Below are 22,966 nucleotides of genomic sequence, written 5' to 3'. Positions count from 1 at the left end.
ATTTATCCAAAAAGATTACTTCTTGCCAACACTGTAAATTTACCTAAAAAGATCACTTCTTACCGGCAGATTTATTTGAAAGGATCACAGACTTTGAAAGGATTACTTTCTACGGGGATCTAAAAATATCACTTCTTGCAGGCAGATTTATTTGAAAGGATCACAGACTTTGAAAGGATTACTTTGTGTGGGCTCGACCACGGAATGTGACTTGGAGAGTCTTCACAGAATTGAATCATTGACTTTTCAATGGAAAGTGCTTTTAATGACCTAAAACATATTAAAAATATATATATTATGCAAATGCAAAAAGCTTTGCAATACTCTACCTAAATAATATTGCCACGCTTCTTTCCCTGCTTTCGCTTTGAATTTCTCTTTTTTGTTTGTCTTCTGCAGATTCTTTTAGTGTGTTGATTGTGTTTTTGCATTGTTGAAGCCTGAACCAATAAAGATATTCTCCTGGTCAGACAAAACACTTCGAAGTATAAAACATGTTCGTCCACAAACTGCATACACTCTTCTGTCCAGTCTGTGCAATTGTAAACTTTAAACCTCAAATATGGCAGATTTCTCATAACTAAGCGTATTTGAAAGAGGAGTAAATGTGAAAAGTTACAAGAAAGATATTCTCCTTTTCAAAGAAACCACTCCGAAGAATAAGAGATGTTACGTGCACAACCTGCATACTCTCGTCTGTCCAGTCCGTGCTACTGTAAACATCAAATAGCGCAGATTTCTCATATCTAAGCGTTTTCAGAAGAGAAGTAAATTTGAAAACTTACACGAAAGATATTCTCCTTTTCAAAGAAAACACTTTGAAGAATAAGAGATGTTACGTGCACAACCTACATACACTCTTCTGTCCAGTCCGTGCAACTGTAAACATCAAATAGGGCAGATTTCTCATAACTAAGCGTATTTGAAAGAGAAGTAAATGTGAAAACTTCCAAGAAATGTATGATGAAAATAACAAGCCTAAATGCAGATCCACATAGCTAATATGATAACTTCACAGAAATCTAAGATGGAAATCGACCGAAAGCATTGCCTGCAAAAAAGTTTATAAATCGACTGAAACCGTTGCCTGCAAAAAAAAGCTCATAATTCTACAGATTATTGCCTGCAAAAAAGTTTATATGTCGACTGAAAGCATTTCCTGCAAAAAAGCTCTATCAATTATGTGTCTGAATTAAAAAGTGATGAAAGGAACGCTCATCTTCATCGCACTATGACCACCAAAAATGAATTTAAGATTTAAGAGCGCAGTGGAAAACAGGAACATGCTCGTTTTCGATTCGAGTCGTTTGCACCATAGACATCGAGATTTATAACTGTAAAATTTAAAACGATTTGGTAACTTATAATCTCAAAATCAAAGTCTATATATTTTTCTAAAAAATTGAAAATATAATCTTTAACTATGATCTAAGAAAAAACTCCTCTGCACTTTGATTATTTTATTATTTTATATGAAACTTAAACATAAAATAAGTGGATTCCAAAGGATTTCATAACTTATAATTCAAAACTAAAATCAAAGATTTTAGAATTTATAATTTCAAAATTAAAATTAATACACCCTCTCGAATATTTTTCATAAAATCTAACATTTCAACATTAAGAATACGGTTACTTTTAAATACTTGATATATAAAAGTAAGATAGACAACATTATAGTTTTTTTGAGAAAACTGAACAGCCATTCACATATTGTCAATTTTTGCTATTTTTGAAATTTTGTAACATATTTGTGTATGCATACATATACATGATGGTATATTTTTTTCTGGGTTTTTATTGTACATACTATTACTACAGATTTTCTGCTTATAGATGATTTCGGTCACTCCTGCATATGCCAATGACATCTACAACATCTCAGTTGTCTGTAAAAGATATCTATTCTCTTATGATCAGTTTGAAGCCTGCGCTCTCAGCTATTTTCCCATTGGCATTCTGGAAATTGAGCTGCTCTCCTAAAATGTTATATTTTTCTTGGCTGGTGTATTATAACAAGAATTTATCTTGGGAGAACTTGATGAAGAGGCAGTGGCATGGGCCGAGTAGATGCTGTATGTGCGAATCAGCCGAAGAAACAAACTTTCACATGTTCTTCAAGTGCACCTCTCTCTTGGAAATATGGCAGGTATTGGCAAGTCTTTATGGCTTCCCTCTGGTTTCTCATGCCTCTTCCCAAGAAGCTTTTATATGGTGGAGCCAGCAAAAAGAATCGTGGAGACCGATCATTTTAATTGTCTTATGGTGTGCCTGGAGATGGAGAAATAACAAACTTTTTAACGCTGCAAAGGAACCTCTGAAGGATATTTGTCAAAGTATAATTCTCATCTATGATTCTATCCCCAAAATCCTTTCAAATTCTAGTGCTGTTAATAGAAATGTGCAGGTACCTCCTTCGTTCAGGTCCCCAAGGGCCTTTTTCGACGGCGCATCCCAACAAAATTCATGTGGTGCAGGTGTGTTCATTCAAATGGACGAGAATCTTCAATATCATCTCTCTTGGAATGCAGGTGTGGGCACAAACAGTCTGGCTGAGGCCAAGGCCCTTGCGGCTCTCCTCGCTTTTTGTTGCTTTCTTGACATCAAGCCCATCTATGTTTACGGGGATTCCAAAACAATGGTGGATCATGTAAATGGAAAAGGTTTTGTAGGCTGCCCTCATCTCTCTGTGTGGATGGATCGGATAATGTTTTTCTGGAGAAGTTTGCAGGAGTCTACAATTCAGCATATCTACAGAGCTTGGAACTTGTATGCGGACTGCCTATCTAAGGAGGCGCTCCTCATGGATTCTGGTGCATGGTCCTTGAAAATTTCTGTTGGCAAGGAATCCTATATCATACAGGACTTTTGTATTCCGGGATTCTGACTCTCCTTTTTTTGGTCTCTTCTGTGCCTTTCTTTTGCTTATCTCCTTAGAACTGTCCTAGCATATGTTTACATCTATTTATGTCATCAAGATTTGTTAAGGCATATGTTTGTATCTGTTTTATGTCACAACTATATCCCTTTTTTTGTCCATGTTTGTATCTGTTTTATGTCACAACTATATCCCTTTTTTTGTCCCAGAGGTCTGCTAATGTGTCCAGGCTATATGCTCTATTCAGACTCAGCCTATTTTGTATGAATGATCTATTATACACACTCATAATACAATTCAGCTTTTCTTTCTGAAAAATAAAAAAAATAAAATAAAAAAAGAAAGAAAGAAAGAAAAAGAAGAAAAAAGAAGAAGAAGAAGAAGTAGTTTTCCACTATAATAAAAAATTAAGATTTTTTCCCTGGCAAAATAAGAATGACAACATAGATGACAAAAGACTCTTAAAAATTACTTCAAATTTTAATCACAATTATAAATGACTAAAAATAAGAATGAAATAAAGATACTAATCTTGACTATTTAATTAGTGAATACATAAATATGTCATTATGCAAAACACCAATAATACATCTAAATTTAAGAAGAAACACAGTTGTATCTAAATTTAAAAATAATTGTGATGCAGTAAAAAAAAATTAGTGCATAAAAAGAAGTGTTGAACTCTAATTTCGAAAATAAAGATTAAGTTAAATTTTGATTAGCACAAAAAAAATTCAACATCTCTATAATACCAATATCAACTTTTCTGAACTTTAAATCATCAAAACTAACCTTTCTAAACTTTTAACCATCAAAACTGATATGTCATGACTCTTTACATCATGAAAACTATAATAATTTTGAAATATTCTTTAAAAATTTCAAGAACGTTTTTAAGCATATTATATATATATATATATATATAAGTAAACACCTTAAGTAAAAGAAACCAACCTGGGTCTACTATGATGATATTGTAGATTACCAGCGAAATTATTACACAAGCAGGGGCTACGTGCAGATATGGAGGTGGATGTATTTAATGCAGTGAGCATTGTGCATATATAGAGATGAATGTATATAAAATGCAGTGAGGCTGGTGCATTGATAGAGATAGATGAAAATACTGCAAGGAACGATGCAAGCTTCTTAGCGTGGGCGTGTTCTTTCATAAATTGATGATATCAATCAATTTATGAATCCGTTGAGGCACTGAAGCAGAGGTACAGTGATTCGGCCATCCACAATTGCATCGAACACCTTCTGGATATCCTGCTGGGGCGTCTGGTCTGTCCTCGGTGTCATCATTTTGGTGTTGAGCTCCTCCCGGATAAATGCCTACAGAGCAAAGAATTTAGAGCCATGGATTAATGTTCTGCAACAGGAGCCTTCCTGCATGGGAATGGGAATGCGCTGCTCGTATGACAGTCTGGTTGCTGTTAACTCCTCTTCTAGTCTTTGCTTGAGGTGGGATTCGAACTCTTGTATCTGTTCTACAATTTGAAGGTCGTGGAATGCAAGAATGGAGTCAAGAAATGTTTGTTTGAGGGCAGAGATAAGTGGGAAGGAAGGGTTGCAAGGGGATTCTAAATATGTGTACAATGGAATACCCCTGGCAACGTTAATAAGCTCTTCTTTAATGGATTCAGGAAGATGACATGCATCTGAAACACTTGAAATGACTCCTAACACAGTTTTTACAAGTATTTGTTCTAGTTGTCTGAGATCTATTGCCTGGCAGAGAGCTGATAAGTAAGATGCCAGCATTAATTTTAAGATATCCAGAGCTTTTTCAGTCTTCCTAGCAGATATGAGGGCCAGAGAATTGATGTCCTGGTTATGCTGCTCGGCACTGTGAACGTGGGTAGTGACTGGGTTAGCCAGGAATTGAAGCTTGCAACTGTAAGCAGCCATGGCTATGTCGACTCCCTTGAAGCCACAGTCCAAGCTCAGGTCAGGACCCAGGGCAAGGTTGCCCGGGAGCCCATTGCTGTAGAATTCAATCATTAGCTATGTGAACTGTGCAAAGATGAGCTTACCCAGTCGAGCCAGAGCTACACGAACATAATCGAATCCCACTGCACTGCCCTGGAAAGTGGCGCCATGGAGGGCCTTGCCGTTGACATGGTCAATGATGGGATTGTCGTTCGCAGAGTTGATCTCTGTCTCAATTGTGGCCGTGGCTTCTCTTATGGTCTGCACCAGAGGGGCCAGCCACTGGGGACTCGAATGTAGAGCATAGCGGTCCTGTTTGGGCTTTTCCAGAGAATTGATGCTGTAATACTCTCTTGAAAGCTCCTGGAAGGGGCTGTTTCTGAGAAGCCATTCAAGAAGTGCCGCCGACTGTATCTGCCCTGGATGCGGCTTCAACCCATGGATCAGCGGATGCGCGAATTCTTCACGCCCGAAGATGACTTCACAGAACATTCCACAGAGCATTTCCACGAGCAAGAGCAGAACGTTGGCATCATACATGACGGTGGCAGCGAGGGCAGTGGCAAACGAAGTGCCGTTGACAAGAACCAAGCCTTCTTTGGCCTGGAGCTTGAAGGGCTGCAGGCCTGCTTTCACCAGAGCCTCCGGTGCAGCCACTTCTTGTTCTTCACCATGACCCCCAATTCGAGCCTTGACATGGGGATTCCCAATTAGCAGACCTGCTATGTAGGCCAAGGGAATTAGGTCACCTGAAGCGCTCACAGAGCCTCGCAAGGGGCATTTGGGCGTGATCTGAGTATTGATAAGTTGCTGTAGCGCTTCCATGATCTCCCATCGAATCCCGGAGCAGCCATACATGAAGCTATTCATTCTCAGAAACATGGCGCATCGAGTGGTGATGGGGGAGAGCTCCCCCGGCGACGAAGAAGGGCCTGTGAATGCACCAGCTGGCAAACACCGAATTAGGGCTTCTTGCAACTCGCTCAGTTGGTTGGTTCTCTCCCTTGAACAAGCACCGAATCCAGTGGTCACGCCATAGAGATATCAGCGCCTTCCTTGGCTTTCTCTTGCACCCACAAAGAACACCTCTCAACCCGTTCTCTGCAATTCCCGCCATGATTATCAAGTGTCACTTTCACCTGGGGTCTTCGCCCTAGGGCAGTAACATGGGCAACGGTGATGCGAGAACCATCGACATTGATGTTCTTGATTTCGTTGAAGGTATTGATCAGAAGGACAATGTCCTTAACGTGAGAAGTAAAAGCAGTAGCACAACCTTTTCCTTTGACTTGGGAGTACTCCATTGCAGACTAATTCAAAGCTTACAGAAATGGCTCACTCAAACTTCTCGATAAGACACTTTAAAGTCCCACCAGACCAGACTACAACTTCGAAAACTCTGGGCAGCTGCCCCATGGCTTTTTATCCCTCGGAATTCTCGTGGAACATGAAGAAAATCCGATCTTGTTGTTGCACTCTGCACATTGCTAAACTGTTCAATCTAGCGATTTGACTGCGAGAAGCAAAACCCGCCAGAGATTCGAACAGAGAATTCTCGCGCTCAAGCGAAGGGAGACCCACTAAAGTTGTAATGCCTCTGTTCTGAGGATAAGGATACTCCACACTTATTCATGTTTTGGAGTACAATTATTATGAGTCTTGGAATACATCCTTGGGTTTAACTGACATAATAACAAAGATTTTGAAGATCTCATAAAAGCTTGAATCGAAATGATTTTGAAAATCTCATTAAAGATAGAATGGCAAATAATCCACGTTGTTAAAACAAACCCAAAATGACTTTAGGATCGGAGTTTCTTTTCTTGAAGATTGAAGACCAGATTCTATTTTTTGCTTTTTACATCACTTTGATGCTTCTTTATCTATATTCATATCATCATCATCATTGTGATTGGACCCTTCTCACCATTATTATTGATCTTTCTAGGATTCTTCTAGCCCAAACTTTTACAAATCTATGGTTACATGTTTTTCGAAAGAGTGCATCAATCTATAATTGTTATAGGACCCTTTTCTTGAATTTTTCATGTTTTTTTTTTTTTTCAAACTTTCAGATATTTATATTTTTGAAAGTTTCAAACATCTATATTTATATTTAAATGTTTATGGAAGTAGTACATTTCATAAGTTGCTTTTCATTTTAATTTTTAAACCTAAATTCAGATAAATCAATTAATATATATTTTTATAGATTTTACCTTCATATATTTTAATTTTTTATTTATAAAATTATATTGAATATTTAAATTAATATTAATATTTATATTATCTAAAAAGGTTTGTTCCAGTCATGAAAGACTAGGAGTTTTATTTTTTTAAACCTTCTCTTGAATTAAAATTTCCATAAATTAGTTGATTAATTAAAACTGCCCATTATTATCCTTATATGAGTATTTATCGTTTTAATCTTTTACTTTAATTTTTTATTATATTAGATTTCTTTATTTAGATATTATTAATTCATTTAGTATTATTTTTCATGTATTATTTATGATTTATTATTAATTTAATTAAATAATATGAGGCATTACATAATTCCTCCCTTTAAGGAACTTTATATAGAAGTTAAATTTAATTATGTTATAGATAGGCTTTTTTTTTTCTAATTTCTTACGTGTCTTCCACATCAACCTCTACTATAACTAGTATAAGAGCCACCCCAGTTGTCCACAACAAACAGTGAAAGTTCACATCACGGGAAGCACACATACTCTCTAGTTCTTCTTCCCAATTTTTAGTACTAGGTTTAAAGCCTCTTGTTCTAAATAAGGCCCAAGGCCCGAGACTTTATCTACCCAAGTAGACATCTGGTCTAATACACCACTTGCATACACTAGGATTCTCAAAGGGATGAACTAACTTCCTCCACAATTGCTATTAGGTAATCAACCCTAGGCATTGAAATCAATCCTCATAAGTCCACTGCAAATTATTACTCCAACCCTCCATTTAGACTTTGGCATCACAACTCCAATATTAGACACTTTGGCCTCCTTAAGATGGTCTTAGGTACCATCAAGAATCATACAAGGAAAAATAACAAGTGGCGTATGTTGGTTAATTGAGTTTGTCGCCAACCCATAATGTTCTACTTATAGATATCCTCCTTTGTAGGTTTGGGCTCCTACAAGATCATCAAAGGAGCTAGCCCTTTCGTCCCATTAGTGGAATTTCGTTAATCAACACCTCATAACATGCACTCAATGCATCAGTTATAAGCATAATATCATTATCTCATAGAAAAAAATCCACATGTTAACTCTCACATGTCATCATGAGAACATAACATCGTTGTGATCAAAACATCATGAATAGTGATCCACCACATGCTCACACATGGCATCATTAAACATCTCTCCATAAAAACTACATGCATTCACCACATGCCATTGCATCATAAAATACTATCATAAGATTATAACCTTAACATATATTTATGAAATATTATCATTACACAAACATAATAAATGGAACCATGTGTTAGCAAAACATCATAGCATAACATCATGAATGTGATAATAAATTTTTACACATATCACATGTAGACTAATAAAACATCATGAGCATCCTTATCATGTTTCATCAACAAATCAAATTTACTAGCCTACATAAATAAATAATGAATGCCAACTTTTATAGATAATGAAAGTCTTATCATAAAAAATCCATTTAATACATAAATCTAATTGGTTAAGTTTTCCAGTCCCAATTATCTCTATAAGTGATCATTAATACTATTAGTTCCATGAGATCATCCAAACATTGATCATCTTATGATTATCATTTTCTCTACTTTCAACAAGAAGGTTGACAATTCACAAAACATGCGTAATCACCATTTTAGTATCCTTATGTTTTCATATAATTTTATTCTCTAAATACATCGTTGATTTCATGTAATCCCGCATCATTTAGAGCCATAATCGCTAGTAATGCATGCTTTCCTACCTAGGGATATTCAATGAAATTTGGCACTAAATTATCATTGTCCTTACTGGCATGCGATGACTCATTGATACAAAAATTCTTATTTTGTATATCTTTTGATCATTACCCAAGGTTCTTAGCACTTTACATCTTTGGATTATCCATTTAAGGAATGCTATACCCAATAACATATAAATACTTTCTCATCATTATTTAAGTTTTTTGTCATACTTAACACACATACATGAAAAATAGTAAGCCTTAGTGATTGATCCATCACTTGGTAATTATCATTATTACCCTTAGAAGAATTAGTTCATCTAATCCAAATAAATGACTAGTCATTAGCATACAAGATTCTCATTCCTTATGCTAGGTGTTTGTTCTTCCATATCTAAGACTTACCTTATCATATAACATATTTCCTTTGCCTTTGAAGGTATGGAAACTGATAAGTAGATAGTTGTCATACTTTGAACATCTAAATGTTTAAACATTTCCCTAGTCTATCACTTGTCATCCATTCCTATATTGACACTTTAAAATTGTATGGGTCATCACTGTGACCCTTACTGATCATCCTTATTATTTGTTTATGTTGCTCACTACTTATCAATATCATTGTAAGAGATTGCCACCTATCATTATGTAAAGTTTACCCTAGTCTTTAATGCATTTTTATTGTTCTCCTAACACTTCAATGATATACATTAGGTATATACCATCAATATTCCTCTGAGCTCTAAGGAACTACTCTATTCATAACAATTCCATATTGGTGTTACTCAGACTAAGCATCTTGCTCAACTATCACTAATATTTGACTAGTTAGGAGAATACCTCTATATGCTAAGGTGTTTACACTTTTCTGCTTGTCTTTTTTTTTTATAATTTCTATATGGTGTACTTTATTTCCATCCTATAAGAAATCATGGTTTTATTACCTCTTTAATCTAATGTTACCATACTTCCTACAAATCCTAAAAATGACTTTTGTTGATTTCCCAATCATTTAATTCAAATAATCAACTGACAAAAATTACTTCCTGACAGGAATCGTATTTATTTAGAACTTATAGTGATTCTTGTCATGTTCCTATTTGGAAATAATTCTATTACTCAATAACCATTTTCCATATGGTTATTCATTCATAGGATACCCGAAGAGTGCTAATTTATTTCATCTCGAGTATTCCTATATCCAAAATCCATCATATTCTAGGATAGGCTATCACTTCTCATTGATTTCTTATAGTCATTTGTGAAACTTCTGCTCACTCACCTTAAGTATCGATCTATTACTCTTTCATGTTTATGTAGAAATTCTCGCTGTAGATCAACATATTATGCAATAGACTAAAGCAAAATACAAGATCTACTTCTACAACAAAATTTGCAGAAGCTTAATCGATTTTGAGCAAGATCGAATAGAACACATATAAATAAGAATGAGAAAGCAATCATACTTGAACACAAAAGAATAACCTGGGGAAAGCCTCAGCCTAAAACCCCAATCTCTGTATTATCATACAAGTGGAAATATGTTCAGATTACAAAAAGAATCAGCTCTCAAGCTATCCTGCTCTCTCTGCAATCCAACTGATGCTCATAGATAGTCAAAGGCTTCTCACAAACCTTCTCCTCTGCCCTCCAAGCCTCCTATTCCTTGCATAGTTTTTCTTGGGGTCTAGTGCTGCCACCTGTGTGAATTGGCCTCTTCACACACTCACTAACCTCTAATCTAACTGCGCAATCCTGAAGGATTTAATTCCTTCTGCATGGATGATTTTCCTATATAGGAAAAATCCTCCAACTAATAGTACATTGTCCCTTCCTTTGATCTCAACTGGGTTTCTGACTGAACTGACATGCATGAGTTATTTATGAGAGAATATTCAGTTATCTGGAGAGCAACAGTTACATGTATGCAAACATTAACTAACTGAACTCACAATTAATTCCACAAACTATTGGAACTAATCTAACTAGACTTAACTCAGTTAACTGAGCTAACTAATTACAACTCAAATTACAGCTCATCCTTATCTCTTTAACTAAGGGATAAATTCCCCAATCAATGGTGGAACTATTGCATGTATTCACATAGACTTCATGTTTGATTTCCTACAACTAATTAACTCAAGATGAATTAATTAATTATTTTATAAACAGCTACTAAGATCAAATTCGAATTTTACTTCTCAATTTTAATTTAAGACTAACTAAAATTGGAATCTATCCCGAAATACTATTTATAGCAATGCTATTTTTATCACTTCCATTTTTCATTCCTTGTTGCTATGTCCAACACTGGTACCCAAACTTCTATTTATAGAAATGCTATTTTTAGCATTTCTTGTTGCTATTTTCAACAATTTATATCTTCCTTCCATATTAGCTATGGTTATGAAGACTACAATAATTTATTACCATTAAAAAATTTGCAAATTTTTCCTTTTCCCTCCCCCCATAATCTAACTTTATCAGATATAAACCACTAACATTAAGGATTAATCTTTAAAACTTTTCTTTCTTTCTTAAACTCCTTTTTTTTCTTATACTTATTTCCCATATTATTCAAATAATATGTTAACTATCCTTCTAATGATAATTTCATACTATCTTAAGTTACATACATATTTCTTTCATTTTTTACTTCATTTGATGTGTACTATCGGGGAATTATAATGTTATTTCCTCAAATGGTATTTTCCCACATTTTTCTTCAATAGTTAATGTCTTCTTTGCTTCCTTAGGTTAGTTAGGTAATTTTAACTTATCTTGTGATTGTATTGTACTTCACAAATATTAGTCTCTTTAAAATGTCTATAGTTAATACTCTAATCCTATACTCTCAAACATAAGGGAACTCTTATTATATATTCTACTTCTTGATTATTCCTATATCCAAAATCCATCATATTCTAGGATAGGCTATCACTTCTCATTGATTTCTTATAGTCATTTGTGAAACTTCCGCTCACTCACCTTACGTATCGATCTATTACACTTTCATGTTCATATCTTCCCTTCCAAATTAGTTATGGTTATGAAGACTACAATAAGTTATCACTATTAGGAAAATTGCAAATTTGTCCTTTTCCCTCCCTCCATAATCTAACTTTATCAGGTATAAACCACTAACACCAGGGATCAAACTTAGAAACTTTCCTTTCTTTCTTAAACTCCTTGTTTTTCTTATAATTATTTCCCATCTTATTCAAATAATATATTAACTATCCTCCCAATGTTAATTTTATACTATCTTAAGGTACGTACACATTTCTTTCATTTTTGAATTCATTTTATGTGTACTATCGGGGAATTATACTATTATTTATTCAAATAATATATTAACTATCCTCCGAATGTTAATTTTATACTATCTTAAGGTACGTACACATTTCTTTCATTTTTGAATTCATTTTATGTGTACTATCGGGGAATTATACTATTATTTCCTCGAATGATATTTTCCCACATTTTTTCTTGAACAATTAATGTCTTCTTTGCCTCCTTGGGTTACTTAGGAAATTTTAGCTTATCTTGTGATAAGCTAAAAATATTAGTCTCTTTAAAATTTCAATAGTTAATACTCTAAGCCTATACTCTCAAACATAAGGTAACTCATATTATACATTCTACTTCTTTTCATGTACTCCACAATTCATGAACACAACATAATTCCATTATCTTCTTTGTAATATATTGTTTAAAGAACCTATACTTTGTTTTTGCTTCCATAATCTATGGAATTTCCTATTATGCATGTGGGTTTATTTACATCCTCCTTCTGGGTTTATGAAAGTCATGCCTATCTTCTATGGCATAAGAAACATGCATAATATTATCGATTTCCTAATACTAGCATGAAAACAAAGAAGACGGGAGAAGAATATGAGAAGAAATATCCTATAGAGGCCCAAGGGATAAGAGTCAAATATCTATTATTCTTTGCTAATTCTAGTATGCACTCCACCTAGAGTGTTCATACTCTTGTGTTGAGTTAGGCTTGTATTGGGTCATGTGTATTACATATAGAGTAGTCATGAGTATGTCCTCGATGCTTTTGGAAACTTTTGAATTTCTCCTGAATGGTAGGTGGTTTGATATTGGAAAGTTTCTCTTAAGTAACTCCAAACTAAACTCCAATATCTTTATAATTTCCATTTTTTAGATCTTGAATATATTGCCTCCCTAAGTTGTCTTTGCAAATCATTTAGGAGACTAGGGGTGTATGATCTTTCTCTCTAGAGAATATGATGGGATATCCCCAAGGATGTTGTTTCCCTTGAGGCAATCTTAAAACAAATCATTCATAAATTCAATAATTATTTTTAGTAACAACAACTTATCCACACTAGTTAACTCCTAATGAACATAAAGAAGCAGTAGTGCACGTAGAAAACAACCATTATTATTATACACTTTTATTTGATACTCCCTCTTAAACCATTCATTATTTACCATTTTTCGCTTATTCAAGAGGCAACATCATCCTTGGAGTAATGTTGACCAAATAACTATCAATATGTCCCAATTGAGCACCATACTTTGATCACATATAAATATATGAAACTAAAATTTAGAGATAACACCATAGAGACATGAAAACTCACTTTGTACCTTAGTACCTAATACCTATTATTGGAACTTAGTTACCTTGCAAGCAGTGAGGCCATAATCAATTTCCATTCCATAGATCTAATTTATGAGTACTCTATTGTTTAAGATATATCTCAATTAATATCATTACAATGGTGTCAAGTCAATTGTGTAGTTTGGCCCTATTAACTAAATTTTCAATTCATTTTCTTTAAGAATATTTTTCTCCATATCATCTTTAACGTTGTAATAATATATACAAAAAACATGCAAATCAACTATGATAATAACTCCGTAAGAGATGTTGTAATGTCATGTTATGTTATGTTCTTTTATGTAAACATTTTGACTTGGTCAAATAAATAAAAATAAAATAAAATAAACAAAATAAAATAAATAATTTACTCTTGGCGGTTTTTTGGGATCCAAGTTTTGACAAACCAAGGTTTTTGCCTATGGTATTTGTTATGATGAATCTGTTGGGCAATTTATTGGGCTTAAATTGCTGCATTAAATTATCAACCAGGGAAACTCGTAAGCTTGTGATGATGCCAGCAAAATATATGCAGGAGTAGGCAACTAACTCTATGTCTAACTAAATTATTTACGATTCAATATAATATGCAAGGGAAGAGGCTCCTAACTAAGGAGGTCCTGGTTGTCCTTCCCTACAGTATCATAGAGAAATTATTGATTACATAAAACTAGAAACTTGAAATGAAGACAAGAGAATGAACTTTAATTGTTGTTCAGATTCAAAGAGAGAGAAAGACTAACTTAGTCTCTTGATTGTCCTCTCATGTACTAATCCAAACTAAACTAAGATTCATTCATAAGCATAAGAAATGAAATGACTTGAAACATAAAAGCACAAAAGAATGAATTTCAATTACCATATAAATCAATGGAGAGAGAGCCTAACTTAGACTCTTGGTTATCTCCTCATATGATACTTGAAACATAAAAGCAAAAGAATGAATTTCAATTATCATGCAAATCAAATGGAGAGAGAGCCTAACTTAGACCCTTGGTTGTCCTCTAATATGCTGATAAGATTCTAATTTAAAACTCATTCATCAATCACAAACAAATACTCAAACATCTAAGCAATTAAATGAAATAAGATCTACTATGAAATAACATGTTCCTTTGATCCTTCTAGAGTGAGCTCAATTCTCCTAAGAACAAAGTGACAAGCTATTCCATATACTACATTAAGGCAACTTGTATCTAAAACTACATAATGGAAATATATGTCAAACTTATATCCAAAACTACATAATGAAAATATATGTAAAATGAAGCTTTATTCTATTCCATCATAAGTTGGATACAATGCTCCAAGAGTCCTCTCTTTGGAATGGAGGAGGTACTCCTATTTATACAATGAGATGAGATAACAAACTCATAACGATGATCCACTAATCTCTCTTTAGTTCCATACATTTCTCAACCATCTAGACACATAACCCTATCCTCCATGATTTCCTCCATGAGGTCCATGATCTTCTCCATGAGATCATGATCTTTTCCATGAGGCTAATCTTATCAAATTCGAATTTGATCATTCAAGGCCACATAAAGATGTCTTGGAAGCTTCCTTGGAACCTACACATGTCACCAAAACAACCCACTTTCCATATATAAAGTAAAATATATTATTTTCTAATATTTAATCAAGAATTTCTCTCAAAAATGCTTAAAAATAAACAATATTTGGAAAATATAAATGAGACCCATTAATGGTGAATAGTAGGGAAAATGGAGTGACAAGGTGATGAATAGTGAGCGAAATAATGGAAGCATAGGTGAAAAATGTATGGTAACGAGTGCCATTTTTGGAGCCCAACATACTCCCCAACTGAAGTTCTTGCATGTCCTCATGCAAGCTACTACAATGACTTATTTGATTTGATTCTTAAATGAGCTTCCTTTTACAAGATGTTTGGTTTTTGTGTAACAAACATCTTTCAATCATGGACTTCCTTTTAACTTTGCACATCTTTGGATAACTTTTATTTGTTTGCAAAGCATTGACATATTTTAATGATTGGCTCTTGTGTTACAATCATTATTTACTTTGATCTCTTCTTAATGATTGGTTCTTGTGTTACAATCATTATTTACTTTGATCTCTTTTTAATGATTGGTTCTTGTGTTTACAATCATTATTTACTTTGTTGAGATCAATCATATGCTCATCATTTTGTAGTAGTTTTTATTGTGGGAAGAATATGTGGGTTAAGATGTAATATGAATGAGGAAAAAGAATGAAGTGTGAAATTCCCCCTTCCCCAACTGATGGTTTTTGGCAATTTTAAATGAGAAAGGAAATAGTGAAATAGTGGAATATTTTCCAAATATCATCATTTTAGCATCTAAAAAGAATTTCAAGATTAAAGGTTAGAAAACATCATACCTTACTTACCTAAGGAAGTGGATGAATCATGCATGTTCAGCTGCCACAATTCTGATCTGAAGCTTCTTCTTCAAGTTGTGAATGAAAGATGGATTTGTATTGTCGTATCGACTATTGGATCCTCTGCTACTAGATGATAAATCTGAGGAGTCTGCTGAACATGGCTGAAAGTCGTATCTGCTGGTGGATCCTCTGCTACTGGATGATGAATCCGATGAGTCTACTAAATATGGCTGAAAATCTATAAGGCTTGGAAGGTATACAAAATATAGAAGTTACATTTCCCCCCAGCCTTATTTATTGACTTGTCCTCAAGTGATGACAAACTGAAAAACAATGAAAGGAAATTGGCTTTCTCTGCTACAAAATATGGGTCTTCAAGTCTTCAACGCTCGATGGCACAAATCTTACTATGTGATTGAATGTGTCGATTTCGAACATAGTAAGAAGTTGTTGACTTAGTGGCTGTTAATGAATGCCCCTAGCCAACACAAGAGCTCCCACCATTGATTCCAATGGGAGTCAGGATGCCTAACACATCTTTGTAGGTACGAATAAATTTGTCGTGGTCGAGTCACCTACAAGATCCAACAAACAAGGGATATTAATGTACTCCCATTGTTCATTGGCAAGAGTACTTGCCATTAAGGCATGCAAGCCTCTAGGTGTTTTTTCAATGATACTTAGACTCTAGGACTTTGACTCAATGATATCCATAGAAGCAGGGTTGTATTTGCGGAAATGAAGGGGAATAGTAATGACATGGAAAATGAAAATAAGGAAATGCATGGTGTATGAATAAGAACTCTTGCTGTGAAAAATGAATATGGATATGGTCATGCCTTATGGTTTGGCAATTGGTGGAATTCAAAATCTTTTGCAAAAAGGGAGTTGCAAAGGAGTGGTTGTAGAGCTGGATTTGTAGAATTTTTCATGACTTTAGTCTTTTGAAGACCAATTGTCGTCACAATGTAATCTCCTTATGATCACTTGATTATCCTGTAACCTGTAAAAAAACTTGGTACAAAGAAAACATAAGTGTGCTCTAGAAGAAATGGCCAGTTTCTTCATGATTCTTACGCAAAAATTTCATACCAAATAAAACAAGTTAAGGACAAACAAAGTGTTAAAATCGACTTAATCATGATATTAATATCAATCCATTTTTGAAAATAACCATGAAAAGTAATACTCCCTGTTGGTGTCAGCTGACTTCTGTGCATGGCGAAAAGTTTGGCGTTTGCTGTGTCCTGCGGATTAGTACGTTATAAAAGCATACAACAATATCAAATTGTCAATTCTATGCAAGTTAATCAGCAAATCCACCAAATGTTCTTTTAAATTTTGCTTCCAAAAGTTCCATTATTTATTTTCAAACCTGTGTGAATTTTGTGAAAAGTGTGTTAGTGTGTTTGTTTGTTTGTTTGTTTGTTTTTTTTTTTTTTTTTTTTTTTAATATTTGTTTTTTTTTTATTTTTTCTTTCATCCTGTTCTCATGATTCTCTCAATTTTCATGCCTCCAAAGTTTTCATCCTGTTCTTGTAATTCTCTTGATTCTCTCAATTTTCATAGTTTTGTTTTATGCCAGTACCCTTCACATGCCAATGTTTACTTTTTTAAATCCTTCTAAACAACAATTGTTAACTATTATTATTATTATTATTATTAAACTTGATAACAAAAATATATATATATATATTAATATATTAATATAATTAATACAATCATATATATATAAAAATCAAATATTATATAAATCAAAACATATCAATCATTAATTATAGCTAAATATATACAAAAACAAATCACACAATCAAAACAAATCAATCCTTAAAAAAAATGATAACTACTAATATTCCAATATAAATCTAAAGAAATCAAAGCATTAAATGAAAATCTATATATATAAAACAAATATAAATAAAAATAAATATATTACAATTAAACTATACGTAATATATTACAATTAAATATTACAATTAAAACGTAATAAATATAAATGTAATATATTACAATTAAATCATTAAAAGAAATCCAACCAAAACGTAATGCAAAATGACATTTGGAGGGTACGCAATCTCCTATCCAACTTTATTTTCTCATTCTGTTTGTCAACGAATCAAGGGTAATGGTGCTTGGCCTGAGAAGTTTTACCGAAACCGAAGATACTTACCTTCTCGCAAATCCCCAGTGCGACCATCACTGCCTGCATTCCAGACGAGTAATGGAACATTGAATCATCGTGCGCCGCGCTCCCTTCCTCCGGATGCTTACCGGTGGTCTCTACAAAATTCTTGAGAGAATAATACTTCACTACTCTGCGACAGAGATTATCGAATCGTGCGTCTGTGACGAGCAGGGGCGCCTTGTGGGATGCATTGCAGAGGGCAAAATCCATCAAATGCACGGCCTGGAAGATGTACATAATAATTGGGACGGTTTCCCGTATGGATGGCAAAAGCACTCGATTCTTCTGGCACAGGAATGGAGAATATTGCTGTTAACGAATGCAAGAGTGGTTTTAGAGTCCACGATGTTTTCAAAACCCCCGGTGCGGGCGTTGTTGAGTTGGATTACCATTTCATGGGAATCGATCAGCGGTCCTTGGGTTTTCTGAAGCAGGATACCGCTGTTACCGACCACGGCACAACTCCGGTAGTGTTTCCCAGGTCGAATGTCCACAGCCCCCGTGGTATTGTAGTGACGATCCAAGGGGGTTTTCACGAGATCGCGGAGCTCCGCCATGACCCGCGGGTGGAATCGCTTGTTGGGCAATCAGCTCCATCGTTTAGTAAAACCCAGAAACAGTTTCAGGAAAAGGCTGTGGATCATGCTATCAGGTAAAATGCACCGGCAATCCTCTGTGTTCCGAAACGGGAGTGACCGTTGCGGTTGCTGACGAATCATCTGGGAAATCACAGTTTGTTCTCAGCGGTACTGCCTTCCAAGATATGGCGTCTGATCCTCGTAGAAGTACATATCTGCTTTGTTTCGAAGCGTGCCTTGTGAATATCAGAGAACCAATATTTTCTTCCACGTCAATTCGGGTTCCAGTGCTTACTAGCTGGGGCTCCTTGTTGAATACATAAATGGAGATGGCGACCTTGGAGCAGTTGATTTAAAACAGGCAAATTCCAATACATGGCAACCAATGCAAAAAAAACATCGGGTGCAAATTGGGCTTTGAACAGTGGTCCTCTGAGTGTTCCCTTCTCCATTCGCCTTACAACCCTCTCCACAGGCAAATCTCTCATCATAGATAACGCTATTCCAGAGGATTGGCAGCCAAATGCTACGTACAATACCAAGGCCAACTTTCATTGAAAGCAAGCCAACGATTCAGAGGATATCTCCAATAATAATGCGACCCTTTCCTGCTCTTTAATAGGCGGAAATCAATCAAGTCATCAGGCTGTGAGACAGGCCTCGGTGTACGCACAGGCCAGCATTTTAAGCTGCTTGAAACTCTAATTCCAGCAAATGGTGGAAGGGCCAGGTGGTGCAACGTATGTAACCCTGCCCATAGCTCCAAGAGAAATAGCAATACGGTGTTCCATCATGCCCTTCGCTTTAAAAAGTGGAGAAGCCGATAATGAAAGAACGGCCGAGTTTGGGAAGCTCTTAGTTACTTTTCTAGCGCCGTATCGCACTTTTTGTCTCAACCATCCGTGACTGCACCAGAGCTAAGTGAAGGTAAACGTTGTGGAGCATAATACTACAGCCATCAATACTCACAGCTTGCTTGATAGCATTTGATTGTATGCGTGGGATCAAAAGCCCTAGTAGCAATTCCACTCCATTCGGCTTAGCTTAATCGCAATTGCGCTACCAATATCCTCCTGAATATCAGCACCGATGAGAGCAATTTCCGCCATTATCCACAGTGTAATTCTCGGCACCGGTGGATACTGCAATTACACCGTTTGCAGGTGGAGTTTATCATGGAAAAGTTAATACACGCCTCCAGGCATCAGTATGATCACTCCAAATGGGAGGTTTGCAATGCCCAAGAGGATCTGCTTGTCTATGAGAAAGATCATGTGATTTTTTTTTGGTTTGGGGATCGATGTAACAAAAGCATGAAAGTCAATTTTTTTTTTTTTTTTTTTTAATAATAATAATATATATAAGAGATATATATATTATTATTACATGGAATTTATATTTATTTATTTATTTATTTATTGCTTTAGATTTTTTTAAACAACAAATTAAAAACAAATTTTTTTAATTTGTTATTTAAGTTGAGATGTTTTTTTAGGTTGTAAAATCAACCCTTTTTTTTTTTTTTTTAATTAAAACCTAATAGAGAAATATTCTAAAATTAAACAATAGTTAGTTTTTTTTTAAATATCTAAAAAAAAAACAAAAGAAATGGTTATTTTTTAAATATCTAAAAAAACAAAGAAAATGGTTAATTTTTTTTTTTTAATAATATATAAAAAAAAATTTATGTTTTAAATCTAAAATTAAAAAAACTAAATTTCGTCTAAAAATTTAAAGATGTTTTTTTTTTTTTTTCATTCACAAAATTCTTTATTGTCATGTTGCACATTAGTTCTCCAGCAAGAGTATTTTTATTCGAACGAAATCAATAGATTTTCTGATCTTCCTGATCGCACGAAGCGCAGGAAGAGAGCATACTAATCGATTGATTCATTTTTATTCATGCAGGGGGTTTCAAAAAGGATTGAATTTAAAACTAGCTAAATATTAAAACATCAGAAAACTCAAACTTAAACTCCTTTTGTGAAGATCCTACTCTCACCAGGTTTCACAAATTATTTTGTCTAAAGAAAAATACTAGTACTGAATTAAATTCCTAATGCCTAATCCCTTAGCACCATCCCCGGCAACGGCGCCAAAATGCTGGGCAATTTATTGGGCTTAAATTGCTGCATTAAATTATCAACCAGGGAAACTCGTAAGCTTGTGATGATGCTAGCAAAATATATGCAGGAGTAGGCAACTAACTCTATGTCTAACTAAATTATTTACGATTCAATATAATATGCAAGGGAAGAGGCTCCTAACTAAGGAGGTCCTGGTTGTCCTTCCCTACAGTATCATAGAGAAATTATTGATTACATAAAACTAGAAACTTGAAATGAAGACAAGAGAATGAACTTTAATTGTTGTTCAGATTCAAAGAGAGAGAAAGACTAACTTAGTCTCTTGATTGTCCTCTCATGTACTAATCCAAACTAAACTAAGATTCATTCATAAGCATAAGAAATGAAATGACTTGAAACATAAAAGCACAAAAGAATGAATTTCAATTACCATATAAATCAATGGAGAGAGAGCCTAACTTAGACTCTTGGTTATCTCCTCATATGATACTTGAAACATAAAAGCAAAAGAATGAATTTCAATTATCATGCAAATCAAATGGAGAGAGAGCCTAACTTAGACCCTTGGTTGTCCTCTCATATGCTGATAAGATTCTAATTTAAAACTCATTCATCAATCACAAACAAATCCTCAAACATCTAAGCAATTAAATGAAATAAGATCTACTATGAAATAACATGTTCCTTTGATCCTTCTAGAGTGAGCTCAATTCTCCTAAGAACAAAGTGACAAGCTATTCCATATACTACATTAAGGCAACTTGTATCTAAAACTACATAATGGAAATATATGTCAAACTTATATCCAAAACTACATAATGAAAATATATGTAAAATGAAGCTTTATTCTATTCCATCATAAGTTGGATACAATGCTCCAAGAGTCCTCTCTTTGGAATGGAGGAGGTACTCCTATTTATACAATGAGATGAGATAACAAACTCATAACGATGATCCACTAATCTCTCTTTAGTTCCATACATTTCTCAACCATCTAGACACATAACCCTATCCTCCATGATTTCCTCCATGAGGTCCATGATCTTCTCCATGAGATCATGATCTTTTCCATGAGGCTAATCTTATCAAATTCGAATTTGATCATTCAAGGCCACATAAAGATGTCTTGGAAGCTTCCTTGGAACCTACACATGTCACCAAAACAACCCACTTTCCATATATAAAGTAAAATATATTATTTTCTAATATTTAATCAAGAATTTCTCTCAAAAATGCTTAAAAATAAACAATATTTGGAAAATATAAATGAGACCCATTAATGGTGAATAGTAGGGAAAATGGAGTGACAAGGTGATGAATAGTGAGCGAAATAATGGAAGCATAGGTGAAAAATGTATGGTAACGAGTGCCATTTTTGGAGCCCAACATACTCCCCAACTGAAGTTCTTGCATGTCCTCATGCAAGCTACTACAATGACTTATTTGATTTGATTCTTAAATGAGCTTCCTTTTACAAGATGTTTGGTTTTTGTGTAACAAACATCTTTCAATCATGGACTTCCTTTTAACTTTGCACATCTTTGGATAACTTTTATTTGTTTGCAAAGCATTGACATATTTTAATGATTGGCTCTTGTGTTACAATCATTATTTACTTTGATCTCTTCTTAATGATTGGTTCTTGTGTTACAATCATTATTTACTTTGATCTCTTTTTAATGATTGGTTCTTGTGTTTACAATCATTATTTACTTTGTTGAGATCAATCATATGCTCATCATTTTGTAGTAGTTTTTATTGTGGGAAGAATATGTGGGTTAAGATGTAATATGAATGAGGAAAAAGAATGAAGTGTGAAATTCCCCCTTCCCCAACTGATGGTTTTTGGCAATTTTAAATGAGAAAGGAAATAGTGAAATAGTGGAATATTTTCCAAATATCATCATTTTAGCATCTAAAAAGAATTTCAAGATTAAAGGTTAGAAAACATCATACCTTACTTACCTAAGGAAGTGGATGAATCATGCATGTTCAGCTGCCACAATTCTGATCTGAAGCTTCTTCTTCAAGTTGTGAATGAAAGATGGATTTGTATTGTCGTATCGACTATTGGATCCTCTGCTACTAGATGATAAATCTGAGGAGTCTGCTGAACATGGCTGAAAGTCGTATCTGCTGGTGGATCCTCTGCTACTGGATGATGAATCCGATGAGTCTACTAAATATGGCTGAAAATCTATAAGGCTTGGAAGGTATACAAAATATAGAAGTTACATTTCCCCCCAGCCTTATTTATTGACTTGTCCTCAAGTGATGACAAACTGAAAAACAATGAAAGGAAATTGGCTTTCTCTGCTACAAAATATG

General features: G+C 34.5%; 1 protein-coding gene and 2 pseudogenes across 1 annotated transcript; 1 reads left to right on the top strand and 2 right to left on the bottom strand.

Moving 5' to 3' along the window:
• The first annotated feature begins 1,864 nt into the window (after positions 1–1,864).
• LOC149223827 (uncharacterized) lies at positions 1,865–2,887 on the top strand. Its single transcript, XM_089388006.1, has one exon. It carries the CDS (start codon positions 1,865–1,867, stop codon positions 2,885–2,887), a length of 1,023 nt encoding a protein of 340 aa, XP_089244132.1.
• Positions 2,888–3,871: 984 nt separating this feature from the next.
• LOC149223826 (phenylalanine aminomutase (L-beta-phenylalanine forming) pseudogene) lies at positions 3,872–6,398 on the bottom strand (annotated as a pseudogene).
• An 11,506-nt stretch (positions 6,399–17,904) lies between these two features.
• On the bottom strand, positions 17,905–19,660 carry LOC149223825 (beta-1,6-galactosyltransferase GALT29A-like; annotated as a pseudogene).
• Between the last annotated feature and the right edge of the window lie 3,306 nt (positions 19,661–22,966).

This window comes from Pinus tabuliformis, chromosome Q (genome assembly GCF_031772625.1).
Source record: "Pinus tabuliformis cultivar Carrire ecotype Pingquan chromosome Q, CPIR1, whole genome shotgun sequence".
Taxonomy (NCBI): Eukaryota; Viridiplantae; Streptophyta; class Pinopsida; order Pinales; family Pinaceae; genus Pinus; species Pinus tabuliformis.
Note: the sequence above shows the minus strand (reverse complement) of the source record. Positions and strands in the feature narration are given on the sequence as shown.